General features: G+C 42.1%; 1 protein-coding gene across 3 annotated transcripts in view; it reads right to left on the bottom strand.

The window, feature by feature from the left end:
- The window catches only part of cacna2d3 (calcium channel, voltage dependent, alpha2/delta subunit 3), a 39,939-nt gene that overhangs the window by 5,835 nt on the left and 7,097 nt on the right, over positions 1–27,007 (bottom strand). For 2 of the 3 annotated variants that reach the window (XR_015035868.1, XM_085777375.1), the window contains exons 5-27: positions 24,884–24,943; positions 20,403–20,565; positions 19,321–19,452; positions 16,869–16,929; positions 16,232–16,382; positions 15,974–16,048; positions 15,766–15,855; positions 13,360–13,473; positions 12,216–12,294; positions 10,306–10,439; positions 9,902–9,919; positions 6,196–6,267; positions 6,023–6,103; positions 5,848–5,922; positions 4,805–4,888; positions 3,457–3,528; positions 3,281–3,342; positions 3,101–3,168; positions 2,912–2,957; positions 2,702–2,799; positions 1,633–1,726; positions 574–669; positions 326–447 (exon numbers count right to left, since the gene is read on the bottom strand). Coding sequence is in view for 1 of the 3 variants with exons in the window: in XM_085777375.1 (XP_085633501.1) it covers positions 326–447; positions 574–669; positions 1,633–1,726; positions 2,702–2,799; positions 2,912–2,957; positions 3,101–3,168; positions 3,281–3,342; positions 3,457–3,528; positions 4,805–4,888; positions 5,848–5,922; positions 6,023–6,103; positions 6,196–6,267; positions 9,902–9,919; positions 10,306–10,439; positions 12,216–12,294; positions 13,360–13,473; positions 15,766–15,855; positions 15,974–16,048; positions 16,232–16,382; positions 16,869–16,929; positions 19,321–19,452; positions 20,403–20,565; positions 24,884–24,943 (2,047 nt within the window). In the remaining 2 variants the exon portion in view is untranslated. The remainder of the gene's footprint in view (positions 1–325; positions 448–573; positions 670–1,632; positions 1,727–2,701; positions 2,800–2,911; positions 2,958–3,100; positions 3,169–3,280; positions 3,343–3,456; positions 3,529–4,804; positions 4,889–5,847; positions 5,923–6,022; positions 6,104–6,195; positions 6,268–9,901; positions 9,920–10,305; positions 10,440–12,215; positions 12,295–13,359; positions 13,474–15,765; positions 15,856–15,973; positions 16,049–16,231; positions 16,383–16,868; positions 16,930–19,320; positions 19,453–20,402; positions 20,566–24,883; positions 24,944–27,007) is intronic. The other variant, XR_015035869.1, reaches the window with a different exon arrangement.

Genomic DNA, 27,007 nt, shown 5'->3' with positions numbered 1-27,007 from the left:
CAGCTAGTAGACAGAACAACAGACACGTTAAAATAAAAACTAAAAAGGAAAGAGGTCGGTGTAGTGTGCTCTGCTGCACATCCTATCAGGAGAAACCAGTTAAAACCACAAACCATAGCAGGAAGCAGAGATATAGTGGAAGACTAATCTAGATGTTAAAATCCAGAGTGACTAAGGCAGATGTACTTCATATAATGCAAAGTAAAAAGTACATTGAGATAAACTTGTGCAGTGCAACATGCAGATATTGGGAGGGATGAACAGAAAAGCTAAAGCTCAATCATTAGACGCAGCAATCACTTGTGTTGTGTTGTGTTGTGCCTACCTGTGCTGAAGGGGATGGAGTAGATAAACGTGCCGGGGACCTGCTCTGCTGCTCTCTTGTACCACAACGGGAAGTGATCTGCATTAAACACACCCTCCTTGTCCTCCGCTGTCAGGAAATCTCTGAGGACGCACACAGAATGAAACTCAAGTGAGGTGCAAGAGGATTAGATTCATCAAGCTCAATCACGTCCCTGGCCTTGTGCTGTTAGAAATGATTAGGGAAGCGTCGAGCAGCGGTTCACTCACTTATTGGAGAGCTGGTCGACAGGCACAAACAAGTTGGTTCTCGACAGGCCGGTGCGTGTTCCCAAGAAAGCGATCTCTACTCCTTTGTCCGAGTTCCTGTGGGCATGATGCACAGCAGCTTCATAAAAACACATCCGTGCATCTCTTCCTAGTTCAACATCACTGACAATTACTAATTCCATTACTAACATCATGTAAGTTAGGTATTAAGGTTATTTAGGTATTAAGACTCAAAAACTCCAACAGTGCTGTTGATTCAAGAATATTGTGTAAAAAAAAAAAAAAATGTAGCAATGTAGTATATCAACAATAGATTCTACACAACAATATGAGCAGCACAATGTAAACAGCTGAATGGTAAACAAATATTATGTTTCACTTTAAAAGGGTCCACTTTATAATTGTATTACTTTTTAAACTTTTTAATTAAGTAATGTTCAATTTCTCGCAGAGTTAGATGATAGATTGATAACACCCTCTGTGCTGTACAGAGCTGAAGCCAGGGCAACTGACCAGAACCTCTGCAGCTCCCTAATAATGGGAAATAAGGAAAGTAGTAACAGCTGCCTGTGGTTTTATGTATTATGTGGTATTATGGACAGTTATGTTCTGCAATACACTTTGCCAAATAAGTGACACTACAGTCCAAATGAAAGATGAATCAAAAAGAAAGCATTAGATTATGTGATAGTGATTTTCATCCACCCCACACAATGAACACACCTTTGATAGGATCACACAATAACATTGAAAGAGCTTTTGAAATGTCAATATTGGCTTTATTTATAGTTAATCAATTACATACTTCTTTTTATGTTAGATCTGTAGTACGCCATTGATAAGTGTGTTTTCGACTGGGCAGATTTTGAAGATTCCCTTTTGCTGGTCTTTATCCTGCTTCATCATGACAATCTATTTATTATTACGACTTCAGATTTAATGGGGTAGTGTAAGAGGCTTTAATTATTTGGTAACATTTATAATGATGATGGCCCACAAACATTTACTGATGGCTTATTGAAAAAACTAAACATTAATGAGCCTTTATTAGTAACTTACTCTGACTTGTTGAGGGCCAGGCCAGTCCAGTAGGCCTCCAGAGGAGCGGTCACCACAGCGTCAAATAAAACCTCCTGGATCAGCTCCCTGTCACCTGCAGAATGTCACACCATGACCCCATCAGTATACACACCTCACCATTACATTACTCCTTACTTATTTGTGACATTTTTATCTTTTATCACATCACACAGCACAGTACATACAGTATATTAAAGGGATAGTTCAACATTATGGCAAATTGGCCCATTGCCCTAATCCCTGTAGTTTTAGCAGTGGGTTCGTTACCTTTAATTGTCGGTGCAAGCTATTTTTAGAACAGTGGAGCAGAGCCGCGAGCTGCTCAGAGCTACACTATGGAGGCTAATGGGATTTCTTGGTTTCCTTCATCAAACTCATCAAATACACAACAACTCCAAAACACTCTCGTGGACAAGTTGTGACCTGCACATTCACCACACTATGAGATAATAACGGAACGTTACAAGTTGTTTTCGAGGCGAATGCAGAGACTGCTTGCCAAAAAACTGCCCATGACAGGAACGCACATCAATGGTTTTGCATGAATTTACCTCAAAAACAACTCTGTCTCGTAACATTCTGTTATTATTTCACAGCGTGGTGAATGTGCAGGTAATAACTTGTCCACCAGAGCGTTTTGGAGTTGTCGGATTGTGTATTTGATGAGTTTGATGAGGGAAACCAAGAAATTCCATGAGCCTCCGTAGCGTAGCTTGGAGCTCTTCTCTGCCGTTCTAAAAACAGCTTGCACAGACAATTAAAAGTAACGAACCTATAACCAGGTCAAATTGACCCTAACAACACAAATGTCATAATTTTAACCAGAGCATTTTAGAATTTTGTGAGAAGAAAAAAAAGTTTTTTTTTTGTTTAAATAGAGGTTCCTGACAAATTCAAAAAGCCTTGATGCTATAAACAAATTTATGTGGTACTTTTATGCATTTAAAACCTGAAAACGGTTCACTGGTGACCCGAAGAAAGGTTAATTTGTTTACCCCACCGAGTCCATGTGCACAACAGAGTTAGGTCTGAGTCAGATGTCTCTTACATTTGAGGTGCGGTCTGCGGCCCGTCATGAAGAGCTTGATGGCTTGAATCTGGGTCAGGTGACGATGCTCATGCTGCTCCTCTGTGTTGCAGTAGGTCCTGTGGTCCAAACAGAGTCACGCTGTTACATCACAGGCTTCAGCATCCCTGATGAACTCAGGGATAACCTACATAACGCATGAATGCCCCTCTCCCATAACCCCGGCGTTACCATTCATCTGCCAGGGCGACATCTGGCTGTTCCAGATCACGGAGCCCTGAAAAACACAAGTCAATAACGCTTCAGCAATGCCAGCATGGGTAGCCTGCAACAATAAGGTCTCCCAAACAAACAGGTCAGAGTGACATGTATCTGAACTGTTCCCTGGCTTTTGTTAATAGAGTTAATGACAGGACGTACCTGCTTCAACTGATACGTTTCCTCTGAAGAAGTACTTCCCATGGCCTCTGGAGAGAGCCACTCCAACACTAAGAGCACCGGCAGAGGAGAGAATCAACTTCAGTCAGTCAGTGTTTAACTGGAGCTGAGACATAAATCAACAGAAGGTCATTTAGGAATGAAATGAAACTTTTCTACCACCTGAATGGAGTTCCTTTGATGTCAGTGTAGTAATAGTCATTGTGCATCTTCAGGACACGCCTCTAAAACAACAGAAGAACGGCTCCGATGAGATTTACTCCTCTGGTGCAGAGACAACAAAAAGAACACCTCTCATCTGATAAGGAGACACTAAACATATTTATCTGCAGCCTCACCCCTCTATCCACGGTCTTCTTCGCCTCCATAGAGAAACTACCTGTCCTCCTGTTCACCATGGCGTTACGTAGCTGAAAGATAAAGCACACGCAGTCACGTTGAGCTGAGAAGTCAAGGCTGGGTCATTGATCCAGCAGACTGCCCAGTGATAGGAGTAATTATGTGGTAATAAACATAGCTAACATTGCAATGCAGTTCTACAGTTGCACTGTGAAATCAAGTAATTAAATCACAAAAAATGTATTTAGATTTAATCACCATACATACAAACAACAATAACAAACAAACAGCAGACTGAGTTCAATCTTATCTGAAAGACCTCATCGTTCCTTATTGCCCCAGCAGAGCACTCCGCTCCCAGAATGCAGTTCTGTTAGTGACTCCCAGTATCTCTAAAAACAGACTGGGAGGTAGAGCCTTCAGCTACGGGGCTCCTTTACTGTGGAACCAGCTCTCTCCGTGAGTCAGAGAGGCAGACGTGTGTCTCCACCGTTAAGTCCAGGTAGAAACCTCCTCATCTGTTGCACTTTTCAGTTTGGCTTTAGTGTCTCGCACTCTCTCTGTGTTTCTACAGATTTCTCCAAAGCTTCATCCCTCTGCACCACCTCCTTTCCTTCCTTCCTGCTTGCCGAAAAACTGCCCCCAACGACAATGCGCATCAGCGGTTTTGCATGAATTTACCTCAAAAACAACTCTGTCTCATAACGTTACGCTATTATCTCATAGCATGGTGTATGTGCAGGTCACAACTTGTTCACAAGAGTGTTTTGGAGTTGATGAGTTTGATGAGGAAAACCAAGAAACTCCATTAGCCACCGTAGCGTAGCTCTGAGCAGCTCGCGGCTCTGCTCCGCCGTTCTAAAAACAGCTTGCACCAACAATTAAAGGTAACGAACCTACTGCTAAAACTATAGGGATTATGGCAATGGGCCAATTTGCCAAAATGTTGAACTGTATATGACTCGGCTGCCCACCAGAAGCTGCCTCCATCAGCTCCTTCTTGACCATTTGTTCTATATTACATGTTATAAACTGTTTTCTTGTCTGTAACAACATCTATGTCCCGTCTGTCCGTCCTGGGTGAGGGATCCCTCCTCTGTCTCTCACCCTGAGGTTTCTCCTGTTTTTTCTTGCGAGTCTTTCCTCGGTCAATGTGAGGGTTTAAGGGCAGAGGATGTTGTAATGATGCTGTGTGAAGCCCTTTTAGAGAAACTGTTCGTAAAAATGGGCTATACTAATAAACTTGCCTTGGCTTGCTTACTACTACTCATTTATTGTGTGCAATAAATATTTTCAAGATAATGGCAACTTTTCAGTATCCACAGTATGTTTGTTTTTGACACGTACAATGTCATCTTTGTCCTCCCACTCCACCTCGGAAAGATCCACGCTGCTGTAGTTGGGCTTCCTCCTCTTCTGACCGTCCTGGTACTACACACAGGAACACAAGATACACAATTTTATCATCCCCTTGTGTAACAGGGTTTTATTTTGACTCATCTACTTAAACTGATAACCACTGCTCAGTCATGTCAACTAATTTATCTTAACACAACTGCATGTGACACATATTTTCTAACTAAATGAGCATGATATTAAATAAATGAATCTATTTTGAATTGTCTCACTGTAATCTGTCTTCTTTGTGTTTCCCTGTTAAAATAAAAACGTGTGTGTTCTTATTTATCAAGCATTGTTATTTAGTTTTTTTGTCAAGTAACAAATCGTCTGTGAAATTAACACTGTCAGGTAAATTAAAAGGAATTAATATGATTGATAAGCAATCCACGCTCAAACAAGCCTACATCAACGCATTACGTTGTACAGTACATGTCATATTATGCTGCTACAGCATGAAGTCCGCTCCACAAGAAACAACAAGTCAATGACTACAGTACAACCACAGCACAGTTTTAGCCACAAAGACACACCCAAAAAATAAAAAATAAATAATAACAAAAAAACCACAGACCAACACACACGCACAGTTGCACAGAGAGTAATAGCATTAACACTGGCACACACAGATCCACTAGCACAGCCATGGCTCCTGAGGAACCGGCGGTCCCAGGGCGAGTGGCTGTGGTCTCTGCCAGCGAGTGTTAAGTTACCTCTGGGAAATCTCAGGCCAGCCAGCCCTATGAGTGGCCTTTATCCCTGCATGCATACATCAAAGGAAAAGGTGGGGATTACAGACTATACGAGCCCATGTAGCCTCCTAACCAGATAACATATTTGCTTCTGTGTGCCCTCGTCAAGGAAGGTGTTCAGATCATTTTGGTTATATGCATACAATTGCATGGACAAAGCAAAAAAGGAAAAACAGGGTAAAGTCAGGGAATGCTATGAGACTGTTCAGGTGTGAAAGAGAGCAGAAGAAACTGAGTTACCAAAGGCCTGAGGTCCGGATGTGTCAGGATGTAGCCGTTGTTTGTGATGGCAAACACGTACCCATGGATCCCTAACTACAGACACACACAGAGAGATGCAGAATGCAAGTCTTTTTTTTACAGAATGCAAACTTGTACACTCATCCATCTGAAGCCGAAGAACAGCTGAGAATACCATATGTTTGGGGATGAGCTTCATCAGCTCCTGCAGAGGGATGTCTGTTCCAACGACCCCCAACAGAATCCCCTGGTTCTTCTGCATGAAAGAATTCAAAACACACAGACTCAGAACTTTAGATGAAAACTGCACCAATACACATTTTGTTTCTCACACACTCACTCGCTCACCGTTTCATTCTTTGTGCTGAAGACAGGCATGGCTACTGTAGTCATCAGACTTGGGCCCGCTTTGTTTTTTAGCTGAAATAAAAAACAATCATAACTTTGTTACTGATTAATAATCGGTGTGAATTAGCATTTTACTGCACTCCATGCATTTGTTTTTTTGCTTTAAATCAGTGTGATAGGTCAGACTATATTTGTTCAGAATTTATCTGATGGATTTAGAGTTTGGTTAGATTAAAGTTTATTCAATATTGTTTTAATCAATGCATCTCACTGAGCTGTAATTCACATTACACTGTGTATGTATTTACTTTTTAGATAAACTGAACCTTTGTTCACCTTTGTATAGTATGTGATACATTCAAATTTGAATGTAAAAGTACAAAACTAATATAAACAAAGTGAACTTAAACGATCAAGTCAAAAACTTTTTATGCGGTGTGGTCCAGGTGTTATCATGTAAAATATCATCCTGTATTATGTTTATATTGGTGTTAGAATAAAATGTAACATATTGAGAGTCACTCCTCTCAGTTGACCTTTAGTTGATCTCTGAAGTTGTGAAGCCAGTGAAGGAGGATGTGAAACTTGCTATCTCGCGGGCCACACGCAGTTGTGGAGAGAAATGTTTTTTTTAACATGTGTGTGTATAGGGCAACCGCCCACTTGTGTATCCAGCAATGCATATTTTGTATAACCTGCTTGTGTGTACTCAATAAAAGGAAGCTGCAAACTGGGGGGCGTCGGAGTTGGCAGAGAACACTCAGGAGAAGTGTTGCGCTCCCCTAGCTAGTAAAAAGCCACAATTGTGTTTGTCTCAGTCTGTTCAGTGATCCAATGGTGAACGAACGGGGTATTTCTACCCAACAATCGGTGATGCATTAGCATGTAGCATTATAGTGTCTGATCCAGACTACTTTAATGTGTAAGGATGCATCATATTTTATAAATGAATCACATGATTTAATGTAAATTTTTGATCTGAGAAGCTACGCTGAGTAACTATATGTAGGTCTTACAAATGAATGCAGTGAAGTAAAACTAATACACTGCCCATCCAAAAAAGCTTTGATTACGGCATGCATTCGCTGTGGCATCGTTTCGATAAGATTCCGCAATGTCACAACATTTATTTTCGTTCAGAGTTACATTAATTTTTCACCAAGACCTTGTATTGATGATAGGAGAGTCAGACCTCCAGCACATCCCAAAGATTTTCAATGGGGTTAAAGGGATAGTTCACCCTAGAATGATATTTCGCTCATTATCTACTCACCCTCATGTTGACTAAGGGCTGGAAGAAGTTTCAGATTCCTCCGTGGCTTCTCTGAGTTACAGGGGGTCTCGGCATAGCAGTGCATGTCCATATAACGGTTGCAAAGGGACACCGGAGCTCTTCGTAAAAAAACACACACGAAAAAAATTAAATAAGTCTATATTTTAAGCTTGTTTGTAGCGGAAGCTTCTCGAAGCTCCTCTTCCTGGTCCGTCCAAATCTCGCGTGATTTGCGCCGGCGTCAGCATGCGTCAGTGCGGTTACTGCGAATCACGCGAGATTTGGACGGACCAGGAAGAGGAGCTTCGAGAAGCTTCCGCTACAAACAAGCTTAAAATATAGACTTATTTAATTTTTTTCGGGACAATTACGCAATTTGGGGCTTCAGCACAAGACGGACATTACATACGAGCATCATGGAGGTATTTGGATGTTTTTTGTGTGTGTTTTTTTACGAAGAGCTCCGGTGTCCCTTTGCAACCGTTATATGGACATGCACTGCTATGCCGAGACCCCCTGTAACTCAGAGAAGCCACGGAGGAATCTGAAACTTCTTCCAGCCCTTAGTCAACATGAGGGTGAGTAGATAATGAGCGAAATATCATTCTAGGGTGAACTATCCCTTTAAGGTCTGGTCTCTGTGGTGGCCAATCCACTATCCTTCCAGTTTTTAATATTGCGTTGGACAGTTCTTAGCCCAATTTTAGTAGATTCAACAATCTCCTTATGTGTTTTATTTGCTTGATGCCAATAATTTGACCCTTCTGAAACAGATGAACATCTTTTCCACGACCACAGGATGTGTCTTCTGACATGGTTGTTTAAATAAGACCTGGAGCCCAGGAAGACTAGTGGCGTTCTAGAGCGCAGCTAATGGGGATCCTAACAAATAAAACAAATAAAACAAGACTGCATTAGTTAGGGTTAAATAAGTTGTTGCCAAACATAATCATCCATGCACTAATTATCCAATGGGAGGCTCTCACCTGTTAGCTTAGTTAAATCAAGGTGGTGACTTTTTTTGGACGGGCAGTGTATTTGCCTCTAAAATAAACCATTGGCAAGTAGAAATCTAAAACAGCAGAAGTTTCAATAAATTATTGATGATGTTAAAACTATAATTTTAATCATAAAAGAAACCCCAACCCATTTAGCAGAATTCCAATATACAGATTTTCTGTATCTCCTAAAGAGCAGCTTTCATACAGTGAGGTGTCACACCTTCAGGCAAAACCCAAGGTGCAGACAAGACAGGAAGTTCTCACTGGAAAATACTGATTTGACACAGATTTATTCTTTTTTTTTTTTTACACAAAATGTTGAAATAGAGAATTCGAATGCTGTTCCATAGAAATCTCTGCAGATCTGATCCTAGTGACAGTCCTGTTGTCCAGCTGAACCATGTGACAGCCATGTGGGGCTGAGAGGAGGACAGGGGTCAGCTGAGGAGGATGAAGGTTGACATAATGAAGCACATGAGCGCCACTAAAGTAGGTCTACTATTCCCCCACCTCTTGAGTCAATGCAGCTGAGTGTGCCTGTGTTCACGTTGGTGTGTGTGAGTCTGTGTGAGTGCACGCGCGAGTGTGGCTGATGTTCATTTCTGTACGCGCATGCATACAAAGGAAACGAGCTGTGAACTGCAGTGTGTACTAGCTAGCTTGACAAAATGAAGAATGGTGGCTCCTTAAATTCATCACAACACACAATGAGAGAGAAAACACACACACACACACATACACACACAGGTTCATGGACACTCAAACACCTCCACCTCCATCTCTCTCCCCCACTCTCATTCTTGGACTCCCCTCCAATGTCAGTTTTAATATGGGCTTTAGGAGATAAAATGCAATGATCCACAGAATGATGAATGGTGTGTCTGAGGCTGAGATACAACAGCACACACTCCAGGGGACAATCTCCTAGGTCTTTGTGTGTGTGTGTGTGTGTGTGTGTGTGTGTGTGTGTGTGTGTGTGTGTGTGTGTGTGTGTGTGTGTGTGTGTGTGTGTGTGTGTGTGTGTGTGTGTGTGTGCTTACTGTCTCCTAGTGGAAAGAATGCTTCTCTAAATGCTTCTCTACTGCTTCTGTCCCTCTGAGGAAAGAGCTTCTTCTCACTTTACACCTCTTAGGAAATACAGAACCGTGATGTTGAACCGTACGAACAACAAGAAGCTGTTTAACTCAAGTTGCCTCCGCTTTACTTTACACTGCGTCCTTGCTGAGTCCCAGTGGAAACCTCCTTTTTCCCTGCCCGTGTTCTCCTGTACATTATGTATATATTTAGCCATCTAAGTCTGGATCAACTCCTTGAGCTCCATCCTGCAGCATCTGACACATTCTTTAACAATAAGAATAAATCAGTTATATTTCTATATATATATTCTATTCCCTTCACTCTCTCTGAGATTGAGAGCACTTCACACACTTACCTTATGAGCCTGTGAAAGCTGCAACGATAGAAGAGACACAAAGAGGCAGAGAAATTAAATTATCGTTAAATAAAAATAAGCACATTCTGCACTGACTTTGTGGACACAGATGTCCATTCTGGGAAGATCCATACAGATTAATGAAGCTCATAATGAGGAATCATTCCAGCAGCATGAAGACTAATGATGAGAGAGAGCAGACACACATGTGCACACTTACTGTACAGCAGGGGGACGGACAAACACCACACACATGCCTTAGAATATAGTCTCCATTGTTTCCATGTACTGGATTGTAATATACAGTCAAGTTACTGATGTTTTGCCCATAATCTGTAGTAAGGTCTAATAGCTGGGACACTCACACTGTAAGAAACGATAGTACTGCTTCAGACTGTACTTACAGCACTGTCCACGTAAGCTTCAGTCCACACGGTGTCGTGCTCGTGATCGATGACCTTTGGCCGGCTCATGACGTGAAGATATCTCATCACGTTCTCCTGAACGTCCGCTAAGGTGGAGATCTGACTGAAATATCCTGCAATGAAACACAAACACTTGAACTCAAATTGAGGCACAATCAAATACCATTTGGACCATTTAGGATTTAATTTGTGTCCATCTAAAATCCAAACACATTGCGTCTAAAAATGCTGGGGGAATGATTCAAAGTGTAAAGTCATCCTCAGGGTACAACATCCCTCAAATATACAGAAAATTAGCAAAGACCTGTCCTCAGTGTCCTCAGTGATAATGAAGAATAAATGTAATGCAGTCGTGATGCTGAACGGCTTTTTCTGTCACTCTAGTGTATGTATCGTATATTTTGTATGAATTGACTGCTATTAGTGATGCATTCACATGTCGTAAGGAGGAGCTTATTTTGTTCCCTGTGTAGGAAAGAAAGATATGGACCAGGGATACTGAGAATGAATGGGTGAAAAGAAAAGGCATTCACAGGGGTTCATTTTATTGACCAACACAAGACTACAGTATATGGGAATAATATAAAACCAACAATTAAAACGTTTGCTTCATCAGCTATTTGCGTCTTTTGTGAGCAAAATATTAAATATTAAAGGTCCAGTGTGTAATGTTTGTCAAGGTTTATTGGCAAAATCTGAATTGTATAGTGTATAATCGCCATAAAATAAAATTTGTTTGGTTTTCGTAACCTTATAATTCTTCTTTTATATATAAGGGTCTTGCTTTAGAGAGTCGCCATCTTGCACTGCCATGTTTGTACGGCAGCCCGGAAAATCCAGCCAGTCAGAGGGCGCATTAATAAATAAACCATCGAAGAGGAAGGCAGAAGGAAAGCAGAAGGAGTAGGAAACAGCAGATGTATTGTGAAATAGTTCAGATCTTCACCTCATCGCTCCATGCTCCTGAAATACTCCCAGTCGTCCCAGTTGTGGTAAACAAGTTTTTTGTCCTCGGAGGCCACCGTCACTTTGCTGACGGGAGGGATGAGTGCAAGCCAGTGAGTGCTGCAATCTAGACTCTGAATGCTCGATATCACGTTTTTTCCTCAATTTTACACACTGGACCTTTAAAATAAATACTGACAAAAGCTGAATAGTCTATTAGAATATAAAGGACAATATTTCCCACTGCAATTTTGCAATAGAATGAACATTATAAAAGGGAACTACTCATAAAAAAGTGCCTTAAAATTGTACTGAGGTGCAGTACTTAAATGTACATAATCGTATGTACTGTAGGTATTTTCTACCACTGTGGATGACCCTGAACTACTCTGGAGCAAGTCTCCCGCGGTTCAGCTTAAAGCAGCACAACAGTCATTTGACTTAGTGTCGACTCCTGCTGTTGCTGACAATACCTCAAATTGGACATGTAATGTTACTGCACAGCAGGGGTGTGTATGGAGGAGGAGGAGGAGGAGGAGGAGGAGGTTTTGGGGGGTTTGTCTCCCCACAATCCCCCTGTGATCTGTTTTCCTGGCTGCGACTTTCCCTTCCAGAGGGCACTCATCCAGAGCGCTGCCACGCTGCAGCCATCAGCAGTGAGCCGCTGAGGGGGAGACACTCTGACAGGAAGAGGGATTAGAGCAGATTGACCTCTGACCCCCCCATGTGCCACTTCATTGCCTTTTGGCAGAAGGCGTCTGAGCCACCACACACACACGCACACACACACACACTGACACACTCATATGTACATATACGCGACCAAACCACATAGATACCCATACATCCTCAGCCCGTCACGTGCACAGAAACATCGCATCAGGCCGTGTTCGACACCCTGATACCGAGACGTCTCACAAAGTGTTTATCAAAAAGTCTCAAACCTTTGTTGGCACAGGCCATCCATTTGAGGTTATCAGCAAAAGCAGACTCTCGTCCAATCAGGTACGGGAATATCCGCACCTGTGCAGAGGACACATAGATGTCGACATTTTTAAAGATGGAAGGATTAACAAAACATGCAAAGTGATGCATCTCCTCAGTGCTTTATCTTCCTGCTCTGATTCTATCTGCTTTAGGAGCAGGGGACGGCTGCATGTTTTTACATTTTACATATTTTATCTACTTCCCACCACTTCCCTTTAAGTCTTTAACTTTTTTCAGTCTTTGTCAGTTTGTTGTGTTTTTTTTCTCAGCTCATGCAGTTAAATTCAATTACTTTCTCTTTGTTGGGGTGGGGGGGTGGGGGGGGTTGGGAACAAGGGCATGTTCCTCTGTCCTTTTAAAGAACGCTGTGTGACACATTCACAAACCTGTACGGCTCATTGGCTCCAGATGCTTTGCTAAGCATAACGCATATAGGAGACACTGAATGGCTGCCGTATAGCAGCCCTGAGGGTGTTTGAAGGGGGGTGGGGGGGTGAGGGGGTGAGTGGGGGGTGGGGAGGTTGGGGGGGTTGGGATACCCTGCCAAACACTGCCCAGTACCCTGCCAGACACTGCCAACACACATATGCTTGAGAGGACTGCACAAAAAGCCCCCGAGCTGTTGTTTTTATTGCTCTCTGAATAGCACAGCAGTCCATTCCATTTCAATTGCTTTTAGGTTTCACAAAGGGAGGCCGACAAAAGATTTTAAATCCAGCGTTGAGTCCGGGAAAGAAATGTGGAGAGAGAACGCAGTGGATGAGGGCTGGAGCCTTTGAGACTGAGCTGCCGGTGCACGCTCTGCCCTTGAAAGCGGTTAATTTCCCATGTTTTATTCCTTGTGGGGGGAATATCGCTGTAATGTGTCAACACACTGAAAAACACCATGTTGATGTGGATTTTTACATCACAGAGTTATGAGTGGTAATGAAGTAAGAAACCAATTCCTCAAAACGTCAAGACGGAGCGCCCACTGACATGTAGTATTAAAATATACATCTATCCCTGGAGCAAGGGAAGTGCAGTGCCAGCAGAAAATTCAGAAAGAGGAGATGCCAAACGCTGGAAATCAGGTACTGGCTGGAAGAGAGAGAGACTCACCTTTCTTTCCGGCCAGTTGTACTTCTCAAAAACATCGTCGTACATTGCAGTCGCCCCGTCGGTCACAAGCATTATGGCCTGACTGCACACACTGCCACGACCGGTCTGGTTGAACTGCAGAGACAGACAGCATCAGACATTTAACAAACTGGGGTTGAGGATGTTGTCTGATAGCGTATGGGAGCAGAACAGCTTCTCTCGCTCTCACGCACACACATACACATACACATACACACATACACAGACACATGTAATGCAAGTTCAGTATTACGTAAGAAATTATGTGTCATGACTGACACACACATGCCTTGATTTTGAACTTCTTTGTACTTTAAATGTTTTTTGTGTTGTTTTTGGCGGTACTTTATTATTATTATTATCAAGTGAGTCATTAGGAAGAAATTCTTATTAACAATGACGAGCTGGTACCAGACTCAGTCATATCATATAAAACATATATATTCCTTTAGAATCCCCACAACAGGCATCTTTTCCCTAAGTGTGTCTTTGTGTGCAGCGGCTGTGAGGTTGTGACATTATGGGGCAGTGAGTGAGTGCAGCTGTCAGTCAGGCTGCACTGAAAAAAATAGGGATTATAAAAGCAACAGAATGACATGTTCATGTAGATGACCCCTACTGGTTTAATTGTAACGCAACATTTTCATTAATGTAATAAAATGTCCTTTGTTTAGTGTATAAAATACTTTCTTCACAAGATATTTTGACTGGTTTGTAGGGAAAAGTACATTTACAGGTACATTTTTCTATTTTTAAATGTTTCTCCACCTGTGACACATCAAAATGTAAAATAGGTAAAGAGGCCTATAGAGGAGTGAGTGTGGTGTGTGGACTGTTCTTATCAAGCTCGGCAGACAGTTTGCGGATAAAGACGGATCGCCTGCTCCGACCATATAAAGGCAGCACATGTTCTTATCCTGGTGTCCGTCTTTCTTTGGCTGGCAACTTCCCTCCATCTTCTTCCTTTTCAGTTTGCACCATTAAGCATCTCCATGTCCTAAACCCTATACCTCACCCTGTATTGCTCCCATTGCTTATTCAAACATCATTGTATCCTAATCTCTAATCCCTAACCCTTTTTATTTAAACTTTCCATTTGCACTCTTTTGCACATAACACTGTAGCTACATGTCTTTTTTCACTGTATAATATACCTTATGGCTGCACTGATCATTATAGTTTTTCTACACAGTTTGCATAGTTTTTCTACATTTTGTAATGTGTACACTTGTCTTTCATATTTGATACTGCAGGCTATGTGCCTTAAATTGCCCCCTGGGGATAAATCAAGTTTTTTTAATTGATTATTTCACCAGTATTTAGTTTTATAAATCGCATTGCTTGAACGGACTCATTACATTTCACAAAGATGTAAAAGTTCCTTTCGTTATTGAGGATGGAGTTTTAAAAAAAAATATGGATGTTACAGATAAAAGACTAAATCAATAAAAGGGATCATTAAGGACTTCATCAAAACATGAAACATGATGTTGGACTAATGTACATATCCAGAGATGGCGAACCACAGTAGAATACTTTCTGGAGTGTTTGCTGTGGTTTAAAAGTGATGGATCACAGCACTGCTGCAGCGCTCTGTGAGTAAAGTGAGTTTCTCTTTGATCTGCTCTGCGATCGGTGTGTGTTCTGACTTCACTCACTGGGCAGAAGTGTAACAATGACTTTCAGCACTGGGCTACTGGCTACCTGATTACCATATTCATTGCAGGGCTTTAATTAATCTGACAAATGCAGAGGTAAAAGCTGAGCTCTCTCAGCTTCAGCGGCGCAGCCAAAGCTCGCCTGAAAACAGGGAGATAAAAAAGAGCGCGGTGCGGCTCCTGGCCTTATCTGCTTTGTGTTCCAATCAGCCACGTTATTAATCATTGACATTAATTAGAGCCATTAATCACACTTCAGAATAGATGTGTCTGTGTTTGGAGGGCGGAATGGGGATAGCACTGGAGCGTTGCGACGGGGCGACACACCTCCTAAGCGCTCAAATGTATTTGACCAGAGTGTGTGACGTTTTTTTTATGATTAGCTGAGAACATGCAGAACATGCTTTAACACTGTCAGGGAAAACAAATGTGGCTTGTAAAATGAAATGTTTCCCAGTGTTCTGTAGAACTAAATGAGAACAAAGTTTATTTTGTGAAATCTGAGCACATGCACAAATTAATTACATTATGACAAATGAATCAATGAATGAATTAATAAAAAACTCCTCTAAACTCAACTACATTGACATGTAATCAGCAAACAGAGAAGAAGAATGTGGTTGATCTGCTCTGTGATGAATTGTTTCTGTTAAACACAGACTTGGAAGATTTATGTTTGAACAGCGTTCCCATTACACTGACAGTCCCAGTTTACTGTGGTGGAACTTACGTCACTGAGGATGGTGAACGCCTCGCTCAGAGCGTCGCCCAGCAGCCCGATCCCTTTGGCAAACAGCTTGTCCAGATGTTCACGGAAATGCTGACAGATAACAGTGAAAGTAGGAGAAGGAAATAAAGGTTTGAAACATCCCTCACACAAAGGCGACCCGATAGCATCCACGTACATTCATTAGGTGTCAGCTCGAGTAGACACTCACGTCTTTATTGTTTCTGTCGGCCCGGACCAGCGTGCCATTCAAACAAGGCTCCACATAGTGAATCTCCTGATTATACTGGGGAAATATAAACAGCATTCAGATAAAAGAGAATTAAATAAGCCCTCTTTGTTTTTCATGGTAGACTGAGCTCCAGTTGTCTGAAACACTCCACAGAAATGTCTAAAACTATTTACCAGGTAGAAAAAGATAAAAATCTGAGATAAATGTGACTGAGACACAAAGGCGACAGTCTCTTACTGCAATGATGTTGAAGAAGTCGTCATCCCCCAGTGTGTCTAATATGGAGGAGACGGTCTGCCTGGCGATGGTCAGCCTCAGTCCTTTCATGCTGCCACTCACATCAACTAAGATCACGACATCCTTTGGAGACGTTGCTGCCTGGATGTACCTGCGATATGAGGCTGAGTTACACACTATAAAATAAATACAACTCAAGATGATACAACAATGAAGTAACAATTGCAAAATAGATTAATTCAGTGGTTCCCAACCTTTTTTTTTGGCTCGTGACCCCATATTGACATCACAGATTTCTGGCGACCCTCCGATCACGTGCAGTCATGTGATCATGGCCGTCAGTCATGCGTCAGCTCAGATATTTCTATATGCTGCATTTTATTTGGACTCAATTGATATTTGAGAAAGTGAAAGTATAGAATATAGTTGTTTAAGATTGTCTGTGGTGTATTTAATCATCATTTTAAAAAGAATAATAATTCTTTTTTTTTTTATCAATTACTAGACATTTCAGGCGACCCCATTTGAATTCCAGGCGACCCCATGTGGGGTCTCGACCCCAAGGTTGAAAAACACTGGATTAATACCTTGCAAACAGTGTGACGTGAAACTATTCTGTCTCAGAGATGAGGATTACCACTTGCGGTTTCTGCAGTCAAAGCCGATGACACCGTGTTCGTCTGGATGCCACTTCACTCCTGGGGGGGCAGAGCAAGAAGTGAACTGACGGACAGAGTCAGAGTGGACACACAGGGTCACACCTCCACTGGGTGTCAGATACATGAGAGTGAAGCAGCTGAATCAAGTTATAATTCTTTTATCTGTCGGTGAAGGCCCTCAGCAGCAGCCTGCAGGCCGTGGTGTCTCATGTAGAAGACGGGAATTTAAAACCTCAGGGAAAAACCTTCACGTTACTTTACAACAGTGGTTCCCAACCTTTTTTGGCTCGTGACCCCATTTTGACATCACAAATTTCTGGCGACCCCATGTGATCGTGATCATCAATCAGGATATTTGAGAAAGTGAAAGTATAGAATACAGTTCTTTAAGATTGTGTGTGGTGTCACAATCATAATTTTAAAAAGAATAATAACTAGTTAAAAAAATATTTTTGAGTATTTTTTTTATCAATTACTAGACATTTCAGGTGACCCCACATGGGGTCCCGACCCCAAGGTTGAAAAACACTGCTTTACAACATAAAGTCTCCATAAAGATTGTCCGATCATTACCACTGACCATTGAGATTTCTCCCACTAACAGGTATTGTCTTTGTACTCCCCTGTTCCCCTGAGCTGTGAATCTTCACTGTTGTCCAGAAACTATTAAAAAGACATCAGTGAGCCACACTCTGCACCGGGCAACACGCTCCTTCATTATGATGAACACACACAGTGGAGATTATCCTGGTCCCACATCCACCATCCTGCTGCTGTAAGGCCACACCACTGCTACAAATGTGGATTAACACATGGCTGAAAATAGTCCCCAAGAAATAACACTACACTCTTTACTGCCCGTTATGTAATGCTCACTAAAAGACAACAGTGCACAGCTGTTTTAAGGAAATGATTTACTGAATTAAAGAGACCCAGAGAAGATTGCTTTTGGTTATAAAAGAGTCTCATATTAATGTGGATGAATCTACGTTACCCACACTTGTTAATGGGTCCATTTTCAATAAATATATCGTTTTGTCTTCATAGTTATTTTGATATTATTATTTAGTGGTCGGCTAGCCCGGCATTTCCTATAGTTTCCTGGTTTCCTGGACGCTGCCCGGTGGGTCATGGGAATAAACGCCGCCGGATCGCTAGTTGGCATCGTTTATGGTCGGAACTACGACGGTATCTGATCGTCTTCGAGCCTCCGACTTTCGTTCTTGATTAATGAAAACATTCTTGGAAAATGCTTTCACTTTTGTGCGCCAAGAATTTCACTGTCCGCGCAAAGGCTCATGGGAAATGTGTTGTGAAAACACTTCCGCTTTCCAAAAGTCCTCATAGTCCCTTTAAGCAAAATGTTTTTTTAAGGAAATAATAAAAAACACTAGAGTGAAAGTATTCAATTTCTAATTATGGATATGTTCAATTAGCCTCGTAAACCCGCCTCTCCCGGAACTGCATTTCATTTCATTCTGAGGGAGAGTCTGGCCTCATCCCCATTCTAAGCGTCTGGGGTGGGCAGGAGCTGGGCGGGAGTAGTAGCAAAGACGGTTTAATATCTTTGGTAGTAGCGTTGACAGACAACCCCATTCAGCCAGTCAGCAAGTTGGTGTAGTGACGGGGCGTTACACCAGTCGGTCCCTGATTGGCCAACGTGCTGTGTCAAGCACAGCGGGCGACGCTGATTGGCTCGGCCTTCTGAGGGTTTCAGTCCAAACGCTTAGAATGGGGATGAGGCCAGACTCTCCCTCAGAATGAAATGAAATGCAGTTCCGGGAGAGGCGGGTTTACGAGGCTAATGTTCAATAGGATTTAATGTACTGGTTATGGAAGACTTTACTATGTCTGGTTTTGTTTCTTCCATGTAATTTGTTGAATTTAAAGAATAATGTACAATAATATTTTACTGTTTCCTGGGATTAAATTTGTGATTTTAATTTATTAAATAGTGAACACCTAAGTAAGGGAGAGCTGCATTATTTACATTGAACATACAGAGCCTGTATGTATCTAACAGTATGATCAGCTGGATGTGCTTGGCTCAGGACTGCAGAGGGCTGAGCGGCTGCTTCTCATCACTGTAACGGTCTGATAGCTTTAGTTGGATCCAGCAGCTCTTCACTGTTCTTCAGTGCAGCTGCAGGTCCGCACTGGCAAATGCTGATTAATTACAGTCTGTACATATGCATCCTCTCTGATGGTCTGTAAAATTACAACATTTGCCAAATTACCCTTTTAGTAATTCTAAATCATTTGTTCTGATCTTTTCCTTTTTTTTTTTCTTCCTCCCCCTGCTCTGACGGCTCATAGCTCTCATGTGACAACCCGTTCTTCTCTCTCACACACACACACACACACACACACACACACACACAAGGACACACATGAAATATGAAGACACGCTGACAGAATGACAGCACTCACCGGGGTACTGCCTGAAGAAACCCTTGGCGCTCCCAAAGTACTGCCAGATGAGTGTGGGGTCTCTCTCAAAATTATCTACAAAGACTTTATTCAAGGCCTCGGACCAGTACACTCCGTTCACGATGTCAGGATCTGAGGAGGTGGAGGACGGGGGGACAAGACGCAGGGACAAGCAAATTAAATGGCGATAATGGCGACTGTCCTGTTCACCATTACCAGTTGACCTTTGTCCCTTATTGACCCCCCTCCCTGCAGAGATACAAAGCCTGCGACTAAATCATCCCCTCTCCCTCCTCCTGCTAGACCAGCCTCCCTTTGTGCTGTGAACACAGACTTATGTGGAGTCCATTACAGCCAGACAAAAGCAGCGCGGCCCCATACACAGGGAGAGATGACACACACACACACGTTATACACAATGGTGGACAGTAACGGAGTAAATTTACTTGAGTACTGATTTGTACTTTACTTATTTCTTTGGTACTTATTACTCTTACTTGAATACATTTCCAAGACAAATATTTTTACTTTTACTCAAGTTAATTTCTAGGAAGGCTGAAAAGTACTCGTTACTTTCAGGTCTGCTCTTTTTTTTTTTTTTCTAAAATCCTATTGAACACAAGCTGTGTTTGTCAAAGGAGGAAACCCTAACCCCTAAAAGCAGCACATCAGTGCAGCTGGTTTCAAAGAGTTAATTCTCAGAAACAAGAGTTAGAAGGTCCTTAAATTCATTTAGAAAAAATTATAGTAATTCATTGATGTGAAAAATAAGAAATTTACTCTTACTCTTACTTTTACTTAAAGTAAATTTAAAAGCATGTACTTTTGGATACTTAAGTACCTTTAAAAGCAAGTACTTTTTTACTCTTACTCAAGTAACATGTCGATTGAGCTACTTTTACTTCTAACGGAGTAGATTTTGACCAGCAGTATTTGTACTCTTACTCAAGTACTGGAGTCGAGTACTCTGTCCATCTCTGGTTATACAACAAGAGCCAGCTGAACAGCTACCGCATGAGCGACCCCCCCCCTCTTCCCTGACCCCATCTCTCACTCCTCCTCCGCCCCCAGCCTCCTCGTACCTTTATTGTACATGTTGGTGGGGACCTGCACCACGCTGAGGCTCAGGTTGACTGACAGGTTGTTGAAGTGGTCGTTGGGCTCCAGGAGGAACTCCCCCCCCAGCTCCACGTTGTTGCCCTCCTCGTCCACCTCGTTGATCAGCACGGCGTTGAAGTACTCGTACTGAGGCAGAGGGCGACAGCGGAGGAGGTTACAGACACGCAGGAGCTCTAACAGTAATTACAGTATTTGTATTAACACTGTGAGACTGGTTATTTTTTGCTTGCTGCATTCATTCCATCTGTTCATAACTACTGAAATTTCTTCTTTATTTAATTTCTTTATTTAACTGTTCAAAATCTGACATTTCTAAATGAGTCAAATATAGCTGAGATCTTCCAGAGTTATAGCTGTTTTTAGTATTAAAGGTCCCATATTATGAAAAACAGTTTTTTTCTGGTCTCTACATATATAAACTGATCCTCCCTGAGCCTACCAACTCCTAAAATGAGGAAAGCAAACGGGTCCTACATCGACTCTGCAGCCCACCGACTGGTAAAACGGTACTCATACAGGCTGTTCAGACTCAGCTCCTGTGGTGATGTCATGAGGGGAGTGAGGCCGGCCCCTCAGTGCGATAAAACGCTTACCACGTCTATTTCTAAGGCTGCAGTGCACAGCAAGAAACTCCTGAGCTAAATTGATGAAATACCGACCAATTTTAAGTCATAAAGTGGTAATAATCTTTGCCGTGTACAGTAACCAATGATAGAAGATGCAGGCACAGAAACAGCTTGTTCTCAGTAGAGCTCATTTGAGCGGTCCTGAATGTCAGCTGACAGCTGACATTCAGGACCACGGATCAGTTTGGGGCAATACATTTCGAATACAGTTTAGTTGGACGTCTGACAGCTGTGTGAAATTGATTAAAAAGAGTATAATATGGGACCTTTAATTTAAAACTGTCGCCACTTTAATGCTGAGCTGCAGTCATAGAAACATAAGGAGGAGGCCTGTGGATTACTGAGGAATATCTTTGGACAGGAGAAACTATCACAGCAACCAAAGCCTTTTTTTTTTTTTTTTTACTACACATACAGACATGACTGTTATAATCAGACTGAAAACATGGCCTACCTTTAAAGTGACATTCACTTTAAGGCTAATTTAAACCTTTTAAATCCTCAATATAACAAACTTTACTAACAAACATATAATAATGTGCACACAATTACAGACTATCTGATTAGAAATAAAAAAGAAAGTGAGTCAAAGAAGGGATTCAAATCTGAACACTCACAAATTTCAGCGAAATGGTTGGGTTGATTCCTCACAATATATGATTACATAATATTATATAACATTAAATAGATTTAAAACTCCTTTAGCTTCAGGTGATCAGTTAACAGCAGACTCAGTCACCTCCTGCAGAGGCTGTGAGTCAAATTTTATGTGAAACTATCTTGAGTCAGTGAGGTTTTGTTTTGTTGTTTTTCTTCTCTGTTTGTCAGAGCGCAGTTTTCTCTGGCAGCCATGGCGACGTGCTAAAAGAACTTCTGGAGTGCCAGTGAAAAGTCTGTCCTCCTTTAAGTGGGACTCAACAGTGTGTCTGTACTGTCCTTCACTGCCTGCTGCAGCAGAGAGAAGACTAGCTCATCCTGCCTGAGCGGCCTCTCCGTGGCCTCTGGTCATTATTGTCTGCACCGAGAGAGAGAGAGAAAGAGAGAGAGAGAGAGAGGGGAAAGATGGAGGGAGAGATGGGTGATGGACTCCACAGCATCACACTCGGGGGAGGCCGCACGGGCATCGCCATCAAGCAGCCGCTGACAGCTCATACCACGCCTGAGCAGCTCTCTGACGAGCTGTGGCGGGGCAGAGGGGGGGTGGGGGGTGGGAGGGGGTGAGAGAGCTGCAGAGGGGGGGGAGAGAGAAACATGCACCCTCAGCAGAAGCGCTGGCTGCTGTAGAGAGGCACGTTAACCACCAGGGTTATTACTGTAGAGCAGGCCGTGGGACACTGCGGCTCTCTGAGACGCCCCACTGACTCTTACACCACTGCAGTTAGCTGAGGCCCTAGCTGCTGCAGAGCCCTGCCCTCCATTACAGCCCGCTGGGCCTCCTCGGATCACACTCTGCTGTACCTGCCCCTGTGCCCCTGTGCCCCCGCTACGCATTTGTCATAACTAACACCTTGATGGGAAATATGCTGAGAGGTGGCCACTCCCTCCTACAGTATACGTCTTATGGATCAGATGTTGTCTTGAGTAAATACATTAACTTCCCTTTGAGATAAACATCTATAGGTAACACTTAATATTATAATAAGTACACACTATTAAGCATTAATAAATACTGAATTCTTCATTTATAATGCATGGATACTCATTAGTAGTTTATAAATACAGTTACTGCTTATCAATGATGAGTAAAACATTTTTAACTGTGTTTATAAACTACATACTACTGAGTATTCATGTGTTATAAATGATGAATTCAGTATTTAAAGCTTAACTAATGCTAATAGTGTGTACTTATTATAAAGTGTTATCAACATCAGTCACTCGGTTATATCATTTTGTGAAAATGGTGCATTCTCATTTTTTGGTATGTTCAGGATACACCAGCAGCAGTCAACTCAAAAATATAACTGGATAAAAAAAAACTACAGACAATATTTATTTTTATTCTCTCCTAAATTACACTGATAAATAAGATTTTAAGATTTCAAGCAACAAAAGCAGATTTGACTGTTTCTGTGTCTTACATTACAAATTTGAAATATAAAAGAATAGTTATGCACTTTAATGCTAAACTATATACTGTATATTTTATTTCATATTTGTACAACAACAACCAAGTGTTTCTAAGCCCATGTAAAGGTGTAAAGTTTCCCTGTTTGTCAGCTGATCCTGAACCAAACCAACATTACAGGAGCTCCACTTGTGAAGGAGGAGCAGAGCTTGTGTTGCTCCATCAGACCTGATCTGCTCTCTCCTGAGCTGCGGACTACACTCGGGTCAATGCAAATGAGTGTCCTGACACCGAGCAGCTGAGATAAGAGCGGTCGTCTTATCTCTCTGTGGTCAGTGAAATGGTGCATGAAGAATGTGCGGTGTCAGAGGAGGCGAGGTTGGTTCAATGATGCCACAAGCAGGAATATCATGACATCACGCCATTACTGCAGGTGGATATTGAATTTCCCTTACTATTTTTTTTTTTATTATAGAGCCTTTAAAATGAAATGTCTGCGTGACAGGCCTGCGCTGTCACCTACTTAAATAGAAATGTTAACAGATTTCAGAGCGCAACAATTTTACTGTAAGAATCAATTTTTTTTCTTAGCCTATTATTTATACAAAATCATTAAATTAAGATACACCTGTTCATATAAAAATAAATCAATGCAACTAAATAGTGAAATATTATTTCTATCAACCATGTTTCTGACAAAGTCCCACCTATATTTCATTGTCTGGTCTGCAGTGTTACCTGCAGAAGGGAGGCCCCTCTTTCTAATAGAATTTAATAAAATCATACTAAGAAAATCAGCGCATTTAAAGCAAAAAATTAAATAATGTTTTGCAGCAGACCTTAGAAGAAGGCCAAGCCCAAGGTACTGAATTATTTTCAAAGACCACGGTAAAAAATATATTTCTTTTGAAAGCAGCAGTCGTTGGCTTCAGAGACAACATGACTCGTTATAGGCGCGTGAACACGCGGGAACCGGCAGAACACAGTGACTGAGAGATATTCATGTGATGTAAATGCTTCTATTAAGTGTAAAGTGCTGCCGTTATTTGAGTGTTTTGCTGCTCCGGTGGGTTTCCAATCTGGAGCCGGGAAAATGAAACAATGTGCCGGGGAAGAGAGTTTCATTTGTCTTTGTCCACTGGAGAGAGAGAGAGAGAGAGAGAGAGAGAGAGAGAGAGAGAGAGAGAGAGAGAGAGAGAGAGAGCGCTAACAAACGACAGAAATACTGCATTCCCTCTGCAGAGGAAACTCTCTGCAGCCTGGAACTCGGTCTCTAAATAACATCCTGAACGCACCAGAGCGACATGAGAGGAAACATGTGATGCAGCAGGCCCAGTCTCCTGGCCTGGTCCTAATAACAATATAACCCCGACTTTCTCCATAAATGCGTCCAACAAACAACATCTCCATCAGCATCAAACAGGCCTGTGGTGTCTTTAACCCGGTGCATGCATGTAAAACTACAGCTGCTCCTACACTACAGCTGAGTTGTGCTCCTCTGCAGCCTCCATCGAGGCGCCGCTGCTTATCAGAGGAGCGTTATGTATCAAGGCGATGACAGGACATCAGTGTGAAGGACGATGCCAACGCAATTAAAGACTTTTAGAGCCTATTACCCTTCTCTCACCTTGCAGCCGCTCCTCCCCAGCCCCGCTGAAAATGATCCATCCTGGTCCAACTCAATGACACATCACATTTTTAATAATTAGGCCACGTTCCTATTTTCTTTTCTTTTCTTTTCTTTTCTCACCTGCAGGTCGGGATTCTCCTCGTGCTGATGATGCGCTTCTTCTGCCGCCTCCACCAGCCGCTGAGAGGAGGAGAGGGACGGGTTAATAAAAGTCACGGTCATGACATAGCCTATGTGTTTAAATTCAGATGACATCACTGATATTTAAAACAGAATAAACCGCAACTTCTTGTTTCCCATGCGCAACACTGCACCCGCTCCGTCCACGTTTCTTTAACACTTCTCCAAACTTCTCCTAAGGCCTGGAGGAGCCCATCCACACAATTGTTTCTCTCCTCTTTTTATTTGACGCTCTGCTGCTCTTTGTATTTCTCCAACGTTGCTCTGGTGCTCTGTTATTTCAGCATCTGCACAGATATCATTCCCCTGAAGAGCGGACTTGATGGAGGAGCGCGGTCCGCGGCCAGGCCCCGGAGTCATCTTTGGATCGACAGCGTCCAGCTTTTGTTTTCAAGAATGCTCGAATTTTCATATCTTCTTTCTCTTATAGCCTATAGATCTACAACGTTTTTCAGGCCAAGGACCCCCAAACTGATGAAGAGATGAAACAGGGAACCCCCTACTTTAAATATTTATAAAAAATTATGTATTATATTAAACTAGGCCTAGTAGCCTACCATGTATAAACATACCCTGATTCAATACTCAGCTATTCAATTACACAGGTCATATATACTGTATATTCATGGTCATGCCACTGCCATTTATAAACATAGCACCGTGTTACAAATGACAATACTTTCAATTGAATGATAATCATGCATACAAGCTATTAAAATTGACGTTTTTAAAGCATAAATGTGGAAACAAACAAACAAAACAACAAATTGTATAATCAACCAAAGGTTTCATGACCCCCCTGCACACCTCTGCGGACCCCCTAGAAGTCACGACCCCCTATTGACGACCTCTGTCTTATAGTGTATTAAATACAGGAAAACCATTAAAAAAATATTAATAATAAGCATCAGATATGGGGCAGGCCGTGGAGCGCAGCTGTAGGATGATGGATGGAGGCGGGTTGGAGGATTTCACGCCGCGCACCAAAGCAGACATGGGTTTCTGTAATAAGTGTAAAATGTGCTTGGCTCTGTGCTTCCGGGGGGAAAATGCCACCTCGACGTTCCAGTCACCCCCCCCCCCCCCCCCTCGGAGCCACGCAGGTAATTAACATCTGTCACGCGTGTCAAAATAACTGCTGGCCTGTATCAACACCACTGAGCTGCAGCGTCCACATTCAATTGACCTCATGGAGAGTTCTCATGTCGTCAGCAGCTGGTGAATTGAAAAAAAAAAAAAGAAATGAAATAAACACGGTGTTCATGGAGAACACTTGGATTTTTTTTTTATTAATACACACACCTGCAGCGGTCACACACTTTCTCCTATAGGCTAAACTCGGTCATGTTGAGACCAGGCTTTAGTATGAGACTGATTTTTTTTTTTTTTTCAATTTATTTTTGATGTATGTATTTAAGCCAAATTCCCGGCTCTTTCTTTCTAAAACGTCATTTCCACAGAAACAAATTGAAACGTATCCAATCAGATTCATTAAATATAAGTGTCATTTATAGGCGGAACTGGTATGAATTGTCGTCCACGTGGGATCAGGCGGGGAGAGATAAACGTTATCATCTCCCAGCAGTCCCTGCGAAATGCAGCATTAAAATGGTTACAACAAGCTGAGGTCGCAGATTGGCTGCTGCGGGTCTGACTGCAGCTCGGACCTGCACTGTTAGAAACCACATGTGAGTGCAGGTCCCACATGAACCTCTGCACTCTGTGAGGACACAGGATCTTTGAACAGGATTGTATTTTCCCAAATGACACCTGCTTATTTCAGGGGTTGGATAAAAAAAATTAAAAAAAACCTTTAATAATGTTTTCTTTTAACTTACTTAAATTACTTATTAAAAGACACAGTTTGGATTACTTGTGTGTGTAGTTATGGATATCAACTCTGTCACCTGCTGCAATAGATATGGATCAGCACATTGCCACTGAGGCAGCAGGACAGGACACACAGCTAAGTGAATGTGCCACTGTGCGTAGGGTCAGATGAAAGACGCTCATTGAAACAATCCAGTGTAAGTGCTTTATGCATCAAAACAATTTCCTTTGATA

The sequence above is a fragment of the Trachurus japonicus genome, chromosome 5 (genome assembly GCF_045865225.1).
Source record: "Trachurus japonicus isolate A0001 chromosome 5, Traja_1.0".
In the NCBI taxonomy this organism is placed as follows: Eukaryota; Metazoa; Chordata; class Actinopteri; order Carangiformes; family Carangidae; genus Trachurus; species Trachurus japonicus.
Note: the sequence above shows the minus strand (reverse complement) of the source record. Positions and strands in the feature narration are given on the sequence as shown.